Below are 14,876 nucleotides of genomic sequence, written 5' to 3'. Positions count from 1 at the left end.
ACACCAAGTCTTCCAAAAGTATTCTTAACGAATCCCAAAATGCGCACCTCTCTTAGGTGCCCTGTGAGAGTGTTCGGTGGTTATCCGAGTGATCACTTGCCATCACTGGCAGTTTGTCGTCTTACAGCCACTCAAATTGCAAATTGCAGACGGACCAGAACCACCCAACCATCCCCCCCCCCCCCACCCCTCACTTTCTCTACACTATGCTGGACATTACATTCTTTTCACTTTCCTTGTCACACTTTTTATGAAAAAATTCATAAATAAAATTTCTATCACTCATTTCTTGTGAAGCCCAGCATCTACCACAAATTTGGACAAAATCAGTGAATTTGGACAAAATCAGTGGCAACAAGCAGATGCAGTCCCCTTGTAGGAGCTCTTTCATGATCACAGGGAAAGTTGATCTTCCCTATCTGCAGAGTCATCCAAAACCAATCATTGCTGAATACTACCTTTTTTCTTTTTTTTAAATTATTTACAATATTGCCACTGACAACAGAATCATTGGTTCTACTATAGGCCTAGGGGTGTGCATCTGGTCAATCCTCTTTTTCCGTTTCTTATTTTCAGAGCCTGAAGTAGAAGCAACTTGTCCAGTATTATTCTTTCTAAAATCCCCTCCAAAGCAGAATATTACGAGCAATTTTTTTTTTTTTTTTTCAAACTACTCTGAGCTGCAGTTAATGTTAACATGACAATCAGCTCACAAGAAAAATGAATCCAAACACCTCAACATAATGAAGTAGTTGCAGGGTACTATTTATCACAACTCTGCCACAATTCCAGATGTTTATATGATAAAACTATTTTTCACATAAAATTATTCTAAAAAAAAATTCATGAGACGAAGGATAACAATTCAGCTTACTTGTTTAAAAGCCCTTTTGTATTCTTTTGATGCTGTTTCCAAAATGAATTTCGTGCTAAATATATTGCACAACTTTGCTCCATATCCATTTCTGCCACCTGTGACCTTTTCTTCTTCATCATTATAATTTGACGAGGTAAGCAGGTGTCCAAAGATCATGGTGGGCACATACATCTTCTCTTCTTTGTGCTCCACAACAGGTATACCTTTACCATTATTCCACACTGATATTGTGTTGTTTTCCCTGACAAAGACAACCAACTAAATGTAAATAATTTAATGAAAAACAAAAAATTATAGCAAATAATCAAGCAATTCCTCATGTTATCCAAGGGGTCCCTGTACCCATATTGACTTCATTCAACTGAAGAGTTAGTTTTACTGGTATCCCTGACAAAATGCATTAAATCAGTTCTGAAGTCTCTTGTGTTGCACTGTTACAGCTGTGGAAAGATAATGGGTGCATTTTTAGATTACTCTGACAAGGCCCTACATCGTAATACAACACTAGTTGATTGGGAGAAACGTGCTTCCATTTTACATGGTCTCAAAGACAGGTCATATGGTGCATGCAAGAAAGCTGAAGAGGAATTTTGTGCCCCATCGTTTAACTGAGCAGTCTCCAATGAAATCCATTCACATAAGAGTGACTCAGCCTTAAGTATTGTGGCCAGCAATGTACAACTACTTTAAGAAGATTTAAACATTAAAGTATTTGGATTGAAATTTGCAGTTGAATTATCTGACAACAATTCAGAACAAAGTTGCAGCCTACTGTGCTTTGTCAGCACAATTTTCAAATGATGCATCTCGTTAGGCTGGTATTACACTACCAAATTTCTTTGACAAAAATCAGTTTGTCAAATACATTTGGTGCAGTGTAACAAGGAACCTTTGTCAAATGTTGCCTTTCATGAAATTTATTTCATCAAAGCTAGTGCATCTTATATTTGATCAATGAAAACAATTGTCTTATGTTTACAGATAGCGCCTGGCACAAACACACACATTGAAAAATGATTGTGTGTTGCGTATGTGGTGTGCAGAAGCATAAATATTGAAAGACTTTTGTAATCTATAACGAATTAAAGTGTTTTTCCTTTTTTAGGTAGGGAAATGGAAACCTACCTTTCTTCAGAGCAAATTGGAGTAGTCTACACAGATTTGAACAATAAGTCAAAACCACAAGAGATTTAAGCAAGTTCGTTTCCACCACTGATGTTCATTTGTTGACTGAAAATTGAATTAAAGAACAGTTGTTTGTCAAGAACGCAAAATTAGCACAATACAATTCATTGATGATGCAGCTATGGTACCTGAAAGTTGAGTTTTTGTGCTGAATGAAATGGAACATGGGCAAGTTGTAGGTCAAGATATGCACATAAATACATAAGCAGAACAAGCTGACAGGCTGGAGGACTAAATGTTGCAGTCATTAAGGGGAATTTACAGGTATGCAAAGCATAGATTTAAGAAAAAGCCCAAAAGATCTTTCATAAAAATAAAAAGGAGCAAATTTGCAAGAATATAAAACTGTGCCTAGTTTTTGATGTAAAAAAATTCATAAAACGACCTAAAACTGGCATAAAGCATCTTAAAGTACCTGACAAGTACACTGATATTTGCAGTCAGCTCCTTTTGAACTTCACATCACCTCAAGCCATTTCGCACATTAAAAGGTTTTTGACAGTACAATTGTGACTCTACTACTGTGAACAGTATATATTACACTCCACGCTGATTATATTATTGTATGTTAACGTTAGCAGAAGGTGAGATCCTAGTTTTATGACATTTCATATTTATACTGGAAAAAAATCACTTCCCTGTTTTGACAGTGTAATGAATCGTCGTCCTCCAGCATTATCTTTTTCGATAGAACAGATACCACGTATAATCTCAAATCTCACATAGGTTAAAATTATCTCAGCTGTTTCATTAAAAAGAATTCACATGATTTTCTATACAATGTATTATATTTCAGGCTAAAATGTATAACAAAGAAATTGATGTGTTACACTCGATATGTACCTACTAACAGTTAAAATTACTATTCTTTTTAAGAATATTTGTAATTACAAAATTTGTAGCACACTTAAAATTCACATTATTAATTGCACAACCTAACACTAATTATTAAATTCATTTCTGGATTAATTTATGAAATGATATATTTTAGCAATGATTCCTCTTTTGTTTTGTAAACTCTTAATTTGTAAACTCTTTGGAGTATTGTGAGTACACAGAATGTAAGTAGTGGAGGGCATGCCTTTGATGGAAACACACGTATTTTGCTAAACCTGCCAACAACAATGTAATTACCCGTTTTTGAACGTGGAAATTGTTACGTCAGTGTGATTTAGAATAATGGGATAAAATCAAAAGATATTCATAGCAAGACGCAACTCTGCAACAGTTATTTTGTCATCACGAACCTAAGAAATCTAAATTTTCAGCTGCAAGAAAGTACTCTTAGACAAGACTGAGCCATTGACGACGAGATAATGAAGGTAAGTAAAAAAGTTGTTCTTCTGTAATCTTACTCCCCTAAGTTCTCAAGATTTGTGCAGGGAATGTAATTTAATGGTGATTAAAGATTACAACAGGGAAGTATGAAACTAACGGCACTGAAAATAGCAGTTTCTCAGCAAATATTGGGTAGTTCTGTTTCTAAATGCTAGCCATTCTGAAAGAACTATGATGAAATATTTGACAACAGTGTAATACCCCTTTTTGCATCATGTCAAAGGAAGATGAATATTTGATCAATCTCACATTCTGGTATGAAGAAAATCACCAATGTTTGCAAGAATGTTACAACATGGGCCAGGACATCGTCACGATATCTGTTGAGAGTGTATATGTGTGAAAAGTATGTGAATGGAAATTCATATTTGGCCATGTTGCAAATGTGGTCAATGCATCGTCTCCAAGACGGGGGAGTCTTACGTCACATGTGGTTCCCATAGGATGTGGAGCAAGCAGTGTGCTATTCAGTTGCACAAATTCGTCTAAGAACAATTTTGAGGCAGCTGGATTGGGTATGGTTGACATCAGCAGCATCATTAAAATGGCCACCACCAAGCAAGGACCATGCCAGCCAAGTCATTGTGTGAAATAATCCAGTTCCACAGGGCTAAACTTCAGCACAAGACAAAGATTTTTTATTTGCAAGGCACAATTGTACACATACATAGGTTTCATACATAAGTACTCTACTACATGATATACTGTTTTGACATATGAGCACAGAGACATCTCTCCCATGATACACTACACTGCAGTTACTTACTGGTCAATATCAATTTTTATGCAGTCCATCTTTGGATCTCTCTGCTTATTATCTGCAGCATTTACCAGAATTTCATCAAAAATTTTGTACAGACCAGGTACGTACGTAATATCTTTTTGTACCATCATTTCCTGCTCTGTATCAAATATCCACATAAGTTCTGTGACAGGTTCAACAGAGCCTGAAATAAATGACATGAGAGGTATATTATATCTCAAAGCATTTCACTGCTAAACAAACAATGCAATCAAATTAGTCTATTAATTACAGATATTTGGTGCAGGAGGGCAGGGAGGGGATTTTTTTTTTGGGGGGGGGGGGGGGGGGGGTTCAACAGCTTCAGTCATTTATAATAATAATTAATAGTAACAAAGGTGAAAAATCTAAATTAGCCAGAGCAGTACCTCCCCCTCCAGGTTTTGTAGATTTCTTCCATCTAGCACACACAAATTTTACATTTTCTCCTTACTTCTGTTCCAGTTTCTCTTACGGAAAGTACTATTTAAAGTACTGAAAGTTAGCATTTTACACTTGTTCTCCGAATCTTTGTACTTAAAAGCTAGTTCCAGTAACTGATGGACAGCCTTAACTTTATTATTCAATTTATATTGTTACTGGTTGGATTACACTATTGCAAGGACAAAGCAAGATCTCTACTACATAATATTTTCAAGAGTGGAGTATTAAAGAATGACAGGCCACAAATCTTCAGTAAGAAAAATCACCTCACAGTCAACATAACACAGAGCACCATATTCTGCTATGTATTAATAGTGAATAGCAAGTTATTTCTCTTAACACACACTAATCATCAGATTAGCATAAAGAATACAAATAAAATATTTGAAGTAAAAGAAAATGTGCACCTCTGAACAACAAAGTTTCTCGACACACAGCGATTTAATTGGTGGCTACATCAATGCTTACAATGCAGAGGGTACTTCTCGTATCAAAGTAACAAATGGAATTTCAACCTTATCAATTACAGTGAATTCAACACCTTCGAGAAGAATATGAAGGTCAACAACACAGACTTACTCCAGTGGTTTGACAGGAACCCAAGTGCCTTTGTGGATACACATTTTCAAGAATTACTCTCTTGAAATGTGTGGTGTAGCATGACTGACAATCTTGATTTGGCATTTTATGTTACGTCATTTTATAGGGGGCCATACTTAGACTTTCTCAAAAACGAGCTTCCAGCATTATATAAGAAGAGGTTCCTTCCGCTACAACAATGGATACGTTAATTACAGCATAACTGGGTCCCTCCACATTCTTGTCATTATGTGATATCATTTAAAATCTTACATTTCCTGGAAGACAGTTGCCAGAAATGGTCATGTTTCTTGGCCACAAAGTTCCACACACCTCCACATTTAGATATTTGCCTGTCAGAATGGGTGAAAGGTGAAATATACAAAAGAACAGGAAACAAGAGAAACTGATCATTTTGATTATGAACCATGCTGGCCCATAAAAGATAACAGGACCTCAGAAGAGTTACAAGAGATTTTGTTTGGAGAATTCGAAACTGCATTGATGTTGGAATTTATAAAAATCAACTTTGCACTTAATCATTTGCCTTTGCTCAACATCTTCTGGGACTGGGTTAAATCTTAACACCTGACCTCTGTAACGATAAAAACTAGACATGTTAAATTGAATGTCTGATTGTCGATACTACAACCTCCTTCAGAAACACCCTGTATGTGGTTAGAGGCTGGTGATTTTTGTCTAATCAATTGGCTACTTTTACTGCATTCCACAACTAATATGTGAATATTATAATGGAAAAATAATTACATTTGTGTGTCTTTTTAAATGTCATTTTTGCCTGCCATTTTATGCACTGGAGTAAATTAATGAAGTGTCAAGGTTTCCCTCCCTTCTTTTCTAGCCTGTTAGATTCCATGAAAAACTACAATTTTTTTAGCCATCTTCAGAATTTCTTTGGGAACTGTAAGTAACGCATGTGTCATAAGTAGCCAAAACTTTTGGTGTGTACCTTCAGCTAAGGCATGCAGTTATGCTAAGATAGGGCCACACTTCTGATCTTGACAAATACTGGAATACAAAGCTTCTGCAGTCCCTACAACATAGACTTTTCCTGCTGAAAATATATCATAGTTGCTGCACCATGGCTATGGAGGAGGAGGATTTATGTAACAATTATTTTGTTTAAATATGGTCTATTAACATCACTTTTCAAGGACCAAATGAACTGTTGGTAAATTTTGCCAGAGAAAGGTCATGTGAATATTCCTAATTATTTAGAAGCTCAGAGTGGTGCTAACTATCCTCTGTATTGTTCTGCAAATTTCTAATCTCACAGACAGTCAAATATTCCTATGGTGTTCTAGCCCCTCAACTGTCCTTTCTTATTCACCAATAATAGCAATATTAGGTTATGAATCGTATTGAATATGACACCTTCTTTGTGTCCTTCAATTTGTTGTTCTTGGTCCACAGTTTGTTTTACCTACATTTCACTTCATTGTTGTAAATAATGTGACATGCATCACTCATGTACGAAGTCCTCATTATACTAATTACTCATCCTTTAAAAACATGCACATTTTGCTTACATGAACTACTACACAATTTACTGTAGAGCACAAATGATCAAGAGAAATCAGTTAATTTGCTCATTTATGCCCTTAGCAGTTAATGTATGCTATGTTTGGCAGAAGGCAATTTTCTCAAATTCACAAAACGATTTTACTGGTGCAAGATGTAATTTTATTCTGCACTGATGTAAATTTGATACAATTTAAATTTTTCATATTTAGCTGTAGTCGATATATAGAAAATTATTCAGCTCAAGTGAGCTCCATTAATTTTAAATGCGAATATTTTAGATTGGGCTCTGTTGTGACCATTATGGGTATCAATTTAAACTACAAAAAAATCTTATGCTCTGTAAATACAACTGGAAAAACATCTTATGATCACTGGAAGACAATGCAAGAGGTTACTCAAAAGTCAAACACAAAATACATCCACACCTAATTTATCCCTTTCATGCCAGAGTAGTGGAAATCTATTTGTGTGCTGTGGATGCAAGCCAGTCCTCCCTGAGTGTGCACACTGTCTGACAAACATTTCCCACTCACCCTGGTACTACTCTAGGCCTGCTTTCACAACCACAGTCCAATTTTATGGTAATTTGGGAAAATATTTGTGCATACATTCAAATGTTTTTATCTTCATTTTGAATAAAGTTTTTCTGGATCTTTTAGACAATCTGTCTAATCTTTTCATATTTTCTATCAGATCCGTAGTTTTGCACACATCACTAGTGGAGTGGGTGTTTTATTATTTAAAAAGTATATTTAATGTTACTTCTGTTTTCACATGCACAGTAATGTTTATTTACACTGTTTAAATTACATTTCTGTACATTCTTTTATGTTAGTTTCATGGCAAAGAGTCTTCTGTGTGTGATAACTCTTCAAGTGTGAAAAGGTTCAGATTATTTTATTTCATTCCTTCGAATCCAAGTGAAGAGATCAACACGTCAGTACAGAATTGAAACAAGGTGGGAAACTGGTGGTGCAACTGGAGCTGAAACCGCGCTTTGAGACTGAATGCAAATGCTAATTAGTCTTCCAAAACAGCCACTAGATGCTGCATATGTCAAACTGCCATAGAAGTCAGGCATAGTGAAGCAGAGAAATACCCAGAGTGGTAGAACTGCTACAGCAGTCCACCACCTGAGCGATACAGTCCCTCCCGACACCTATACAAGTTCACAGGTGTGTAAGGATTCACTGACAAAAACCCATCTGATGACAAAACTAACCCTCCAAAACACTTGGTGGTAACTGTGACATAATAAATGTGACTGGTTATACAATTTGAAATTTAAATTGAAACTATCCTAAACAGCTGTATTGGCAGAAGCTTTCAAGTTTGGATTCACATCATTTACAGCAGGTTTCAAAGGCAGTAGGTAATTGTTCAAGACACACAACACCATTCAATACCCTCCTGTGCTGGCAAGTTTCCTTTTTGACAGTAGGTTGGGTACAATGGCTTTTTGTGATATCAGATACATTTGTAGGACTGTACTGTAGTTGTGTGCAATTTTATACCAACAATATAGTATCTTACAAGTTATTTAATTATACAAACCAATGTAAGTATCTGGGCGCAGCAAAATGTGCTCCAGCTGTGACTTCTTTTGATATATTTTCTCCACACTCAGGTTCTTTACATTCTTATTCACAGCAGTGGCTGTGTTGCTGCCAGCAGAGAGATTCTGCACTTCACTGGCAGCAACATTCATCCTCGAAGAAGAGTCCTGGAAAACAAGAGTGACATCAGAATATGTTACCCCAACTAGTATGTGGTAGCAAAAAATTTAACCATAAGAGATTCAAGCTGTAGCATTATGCCACTGCCCCCTTTGGAAATGGTCATTTTTCACTATGAAGTTTGGTTTTAGTCTTTTTAATATGTTCCCTCTAATTACTCAGTAAATAATCTTAGTAATACTTTTTGTAAGCACCCTCAGTTTGTCATCAATGGTGTGTTTTAGTGCAATTATTCAGCTATCATGATGTGCAAAACAGTTTGTCCTCTAAGAAAAGTTCCCACTTATCAATCAAAAATAGCAGTGACTAAGTCAGAAGGCCAGAAAATAGTAAAATGCAGATGACTGACATTTGGGGCAGTGATTGGAAGCTGAACTTCGACAAACAAATTTAACACATTGCATAAATATGTGAAACAACCTATAATTGTACAATTTCACAATCACCCAAAGCAGTCACATTCATTAAATTTCTGAGAGTATTTGTATAGAGTAATTTATAAAGTTAAAGAATACACAGAATTCATCAGAGGTTAGTCAGATGCCAGAAAGATCCATTTGAAGATTCCTCAGAAAGTGTAGACAACCCACAAAGGAGGTAGTTAAGTCTGCTCATCCAACCCATACTTGTCAGCCTGGGATGACTGACAGGTAAGAAACAATTCAGAGAAAAGCAGCACATTACCATACATCTGCTAAAAGTGAAAACATCACAGAGGTGCTCATCCAATTCCAATGGTAGATATTACAAGAGGCATGGTGCATCAAGATGTGGTTTACTGTTAAAATTACCAGAGTGTCACCCGAAAGTCGAGCAATACACTGTGTCCTTTTAAGTTGATACATTTCTACTTTCATTTTTTAGTATTACTGCACCAAATGCATTTTTGACAACTGACATACGGCCTACTCTGTGTAATGAATCAGTTCCTTCATCCCTCCCATCAACAAAATTCTCTCTCCTTTTACACACCAGGCTTCAATCAAGATCATCAGTGTGGGATCTCAACAGTTTTCACCATACTGCACTGTCCCATTTAGAAGAGTGTTGTAAATATGATTGGACACAGATTGATCGATACGGCTAGACTGATACGACTGTGCCGCCTAAGAGCGTGCAGCTGCCAGAAACATCTGAAGCCAACTCAGAAACAGGTACACAAAACTTTCCATTATAAACCAACAATTGTACAGTCATTAATGTGACTAATGCAATGGAGCAAACAGTAGCCCACACCATTCATTAGTGCCCAATAAGATACTTTCTAAAAACATTAAGTGACTTCATGAAGACCTCTCCAAAAGCTATTGCTTTATAAGTTCTGTAGGTGGGGCTCTGACAGACTTATTAAGTTCATAACATTATCTGTGTAACCTGTGTGACATCTGTAGTTCTGCTATGCAGTACGTAATTAATTGCCCTTTGCCTGATCTGTGCAAAACATTTGATTCTGTGGATAATCAAATTTTAATAGTGAAACAAGAACTTACAGTACTGAAGATTTAAAAAAATGGTTAAAATGGCTCTGACCACTATGGGACTTAACTGCTGAGGTCATCAGTCCCCTAGAACTTAGAACTACTTAAACCTAACTAACCTAAGGACATCACACACATCCATGCCCGAGGCAGGATTCGAACCTGCGACCGTTGCGGTCGACTGAAGATTTAAAAGGCTCATATCTTAGTAATAGGAAAAAAAGTTTAAATTGAGGAGTTCCGTGTGAAAGTGCAGTTACGAATTTCCAAATGTTTCCAGAGGAGCACTCCAAGGTTCTGTGCCTGGATAGTCACTGTTTATAATGTGAGTGATCTGCCTAGCATAATGCTATGCATATGCTGTTCTGTATGCCAATGCCAGTTTCTTAGCAACCGGAAATTACTTATAAAGCCTAATGATTATCTGTTAAACCAGTGAGTGCAAACTTTAAATTGGCATGAAACCATCAGGAAGACTAACCTAATGAGAGTCACACACTTAACAAGGAAACTTCAAGTTAGTGCAAGTGAACGAGTTGCTTGATCTATTCTGTGTGTTTCTTTACAGCCAGATAACTAGGTTTCACAGTGTTCCAAGGTAACTCTTTATGGTAAAAAAGATTCCTAATTTCGTAATACAAGGAGCATTCAATAAGTAACAACACTTTCTCTGCCAATTTCAATTTAAAAAACGCAGAATTCGTTGTGGGACATTGTGGAATATTCCCACTTGAGCCCCTGTAGTTTTGTGAAGTTCTGAGAGGGGCAGTGCCATACATAGCCTTCTAAATGGTGTCTGTAACAGAGGTGCATTCCAAGCAGAGAGCTGTCTCAGTTTCTTTTGGCAGAAAACCAGAGTATCACATTCATAGGCACTTGCAGAATGTCTACAAAGACCTGGCAGCAAACGAAAGCACAGAAAGTTGAAGGCAAGGCGGCGCCGCCACAACAAGGTTGTGCAAATATCCGATCTCTCGTGTGCTGGCCAGCTGCACAAAGCCGAGTCTCCTGAATTATTGGAACAAGCACACATACATTCAAGATGATCGATGGATCACACTGACACCTCACTGCTCAACTGGACGTCTCTGCTGGTACAGATGACACGTCCACCAGTTGGGGGTACTCAAAGGTGTGCACACTGTGTTCCTTGCTCCCTAATAGAAGAATATAAAGTGCAACGAAGGTCTACCTGAGCAGAACTGCTTGCACATTACGAGTCTGATTGTGATAATTTTTTGTTCAACATCTTCACAGATGATGAGACACAGAAGCAAACTGACAATCCACGCTGTCGCACCACACCACCCCGCCCCCAAAGAAAAAGTTTAAAGCAACACCCTAAACCAGTAGTAGTGGCAACAGTCTTCTGAGACTGAAGGGGGTTATTCTGTTTGACGTCCTCCCTCGTGTAGCAACGATCAACTCTTAAGGTTATTGTGCTGCCCTCATGATATTTAAGAAGCAACTTCTGCATGTTCATTGCCTCAAAAATATGAACAAACTTTTCCGTCTCTAGGACAACATAAGGCCTCACCGACCTCATGAAACTTCAATGGAGTGTTCTTCCTCATCCACCACACAGCTTGGATCTCACCTTCAGACTTCCGTCTGCTTGGCCCAATGAAGTGTGGACTTCTTGGGAAGACATACATGGATGATGGGGAGATTATTGACGAAGCATGACACTAGTTCCAACTGACCAGTACAGTGCTGCCAGTCAAGCACACAGGATGCCCTAGCAGAGTGGTGTAAACCTGTCCCTTTGACCAGAGATTAAGCTGGAAGAAGAAGAAAATCGGGATGTGTGGTCAAGAGGGTGAGGAATATGGGGTCGACAGAAGCGTCCGATCCAACGCGTCGGCTTTGACCCGTGACTTAAGGGTGTTGTGTATGACGTCATGACGGCGCGGAGTTTGGTTTGAGTGTGGCTGTCTCCAGTTCTGTTTTATCTTATTTTATTTACTTTTCTGATCTGTTTGTTCTATCTCATGAGATTTTTTTTTAAATTTAAAAACACTTATTACTTATTTTAATTATCTGTTTCCTCGAATTCCTGTTTTAGTTTATTATATTTATCTTTCTGATCTGTTCGTTCTATCCCGTGAGATTTTTTTTTAAAGACAAAAAACACTAATCAGCTACTGCAGCATCTTTATCTTCTATGGGTTGCAGGGGTTACGACCCCTGGGGAGGTGGGTGGGTATTCATGCATGGCTGTCTTCACTTACACGTTGTAGCTACGCAAGGCGTCTAAATTTGTTTATATTTAGTTTGCCCCCCCACCCAAAACACCCAATTTCCCGCGCTTGTCCCGTTAGTGTCATTAGGCTTCTTGTGGAAAGTGTGTGTGTTTTTGTTTCCGCCATATTTGTGACGTCATGGGTCAAAGCAGACGGGTGGGATCGGACGCTTCCGTATTTCCGGAATATGGGGTATTGGAATCCTGAATAAAACCAATACTTAACCTTGTATCTTATCTTACAGGATTGGTTGAAGAAAGCCGAACAGTTATAGTTTTTGTAGATTTAGAGAAAGCTTTTGACTGTTGACGGAACTACTCTTTGCAATTCTGAAGGTAGCAGTGATAAAATACAGGTTAGGAAGGTCATTTACAACATTCACAGAAATCAGATAGGAGTTACAACATTCAAAGTACATGACAGGGAAGCAGAAGTTGCAAAGGGATTGGGCAGAGCTGTAGCTTTATCCCCAAAATTTCAAAATTTTTCAGTCTGAACACTGAACAACCAGTAAAAGAAACCTGGGGGAAATCTGGACAGGAATTCAAGCTCAGGGAGAAAAAGAGAGAAAAAAAAGGGTCAAATATGGAAAGGACTTTGAAGAGTAGTTGAGTGGAACAGAATGTCTTGAAAAGAGAAGAAAACAAGGGCAATGGTATGATGTCAAATTGAACTAGGCGATGCTGATGGAATTAGATTAGGAAATGAAATACTCAAGTTGTGGATGAGAGTAGTATGATTAGCCATGCAGCAAAGTAATTGCCAGAATGAGAATTTACAAAAAAAAAAAAATTTTGAAAGAGGAATTTGTTTACAGTTAACATCAATTTAAGTGTTAGAAAATATTTCCTGAAGGTATTTGTATAGTCGAGAGAGAGAGAGAGAGAGAGAGAGAGAGAGAGGGGGGGGGGGGGGGGAGGGTGGTACAAATAACACAACAGTTGTCTTCAGGCAAATAAATCCAATTCAAGAACTGCAGAGGGATGAAATCAGTAAGTAGGTTCAAATGGATGTGAGTTGTAGTTACACAGAGTTGAAGAGGCTTGCACACAACTGACTAGCATGGAGGGTAGCATCGAACAGTCTGTGCTGAAGACCACTACCAGTGTTGAACTTTCAAAACCTCAAATCCATGAGCACACCTCACAAGGGGTAGGGGATGGTAGCTCCTGCTGCCACTGTCGTCAGTCCTATAAAATAATCTTTGCAAAACAAAATCTTATCCTCCATGTCAGTTCTATATATCACTTAGAACAGAATTAACAGCAAAGGATACTAATCAGAATTAAGTGCACCAAACGTATTTGTCGTGAAATCACTAAACTATGTTGCCATTCACTGTGAAATTATCATGAGACACCACCTCCCTGACTTATATCCCGTGTAATCTTAGTTACACATATCTATGCATTAATCTTTTCTATTCACCACCTTCATTTGAACGCACTGACGAATTAAAGATGTAGGAACGTCATTTAAAAAAACGGGCAAAGAAACGGTTTATACATTTGAGACTCTTGTAACCATACAAAGGATGACCTCACATTTTGTAAACAACTTCCATGTTATTGTTATCTTTACAACTGTGTTTTGTAGTTCAAGCCGACACTAAATATTGGCTTTACTCTTTAGTTTCACAAACTACGCTACCACATCGATAGCCTGGTTAACTCAATGCTCTGAAATGAATGAATAAATAAATTTATACGTTTAACCAAATTCCCTTTACAATATTTCGTCCTGTAAAACCTTAAACGCTCTCCGTAAAACCGTAATCGCAATATTCGTTACCCGTCAAATGGCACGTCCTTGTTTAGAACTATGCAACATTTCAAACAAGTACAACAGACGCCGTTACTGGACGCTGGTACTCAAACAATATCTACACATTAGCACATTCAGCTAAAAATGTAAATAGGTTTACTATTACAAGTCATTACTAAAAGCAACTCATATTGCAGTGCAACTAACGTGACAGTTAAGAACAGGTACTAAATTTAAATTACGGCTGACTCCTAAACAATAATAATCCCGCCAAAATCACTGTCACTGTGTACATTCATTGTACGAGCAACTTCCTGATCGCTATCGTCGCAGTTTCATATTCTATGAATTAACAACCCATAGCGACCCGAAAAAAGGGCTACTAGCACAAATCTTTTGTCTTTCATCGGTTCAGTTAACATACATTCATAAACCCACGGTTGGCGACCTAATCCAACAAACTAATACACATTAAACCGAGAAAAGCACAGAGCGCTTGATTAAGCAAAATTGATGGGCTTCTATCGGAAACTATACCAAGAAATGGCCAGTATACAGTTGAAAAAGACAACGATTCGTTCCAGACAGGAAATCACATTATACTTGTACAAAAACTTGCGAAATCAATATTTCCCTTACCGTCAGAGGGCCTGACATTGTTAAATAACAGCTTCCACCTGGCACTTGCAGTTGAATTTGGCACCAAACCGACCCCTCCACTATTCTCCAGTGTCAGTCCCACGTGCTGCAGCTGTCGTAACTTGCACACTCATTGGTTGTATCAAACTCTTGCAGCGCCAGTAGCGGAGTAATTCTGAACTTAAGAATGATGTTCGTCGTCTGCAGAATTCCGTATTGTTATTCTAATTCTTAAACACTTCGTACCTTTTTACATATTAGTAAATC

General features: G+C 37.7%; 1 protein-coding gene across 1 annotated transcript in view; it reads right to left on the bottom strand.

The window, feature by feature from the left end:
* Nucleotides 1–14,665, bottom strand: part of LOC124589806 (DNA topoisomerase 2-like) — a 147,484-nt gene extending 132,819 nt beyond the window's left edge. Inside the window, exons 1-4 of the mRNA XM_047131593.1 lie at nt 14,610–14,665; nt 8,304–8,472; nt 4,167–4,347; nt 875–1,118 (exon numbers count right to left, since the gene is read on the bottom strand). Of these exons, the coding sequence (XP_046987549.1) occupies nt 875–1,118; nt 4,167–4,347; nt 8,304–8,472; nt 14,610–14,627 (612 nt within the window). The 5' untranslated portion in view covers nt 14,628–14,665. The remainder of the gene's footprint in view (nt 1–874; nt 1,119–4,166; nt 4,348–8,303; nt 8,473–14,609) is intronic.
* Between the last annotated feature and the right edge of the window lie 211 nt (nt 14,666–14,876).

This window comes from Schistocerca americana, unplaced genomic scaffold, assembly GCF_021461395.2.
Source record: "Schistocerca americana isolate TAMUIC-IGC-003095 unplaced genomic scaffold, iqSchAmer2.1 HiC_scaffold_73, whole genome shotgun sequence".
NCBI classification, from domain to species: Eukaryota; Metazoa; Arthropoda; class Insecta; order Orthoptera; family Acrididae; genus Schistocerca; species Schistocerca americana.
This window is presented reverse-complemented; position numbering and strand designations above follow the sequence as displayed.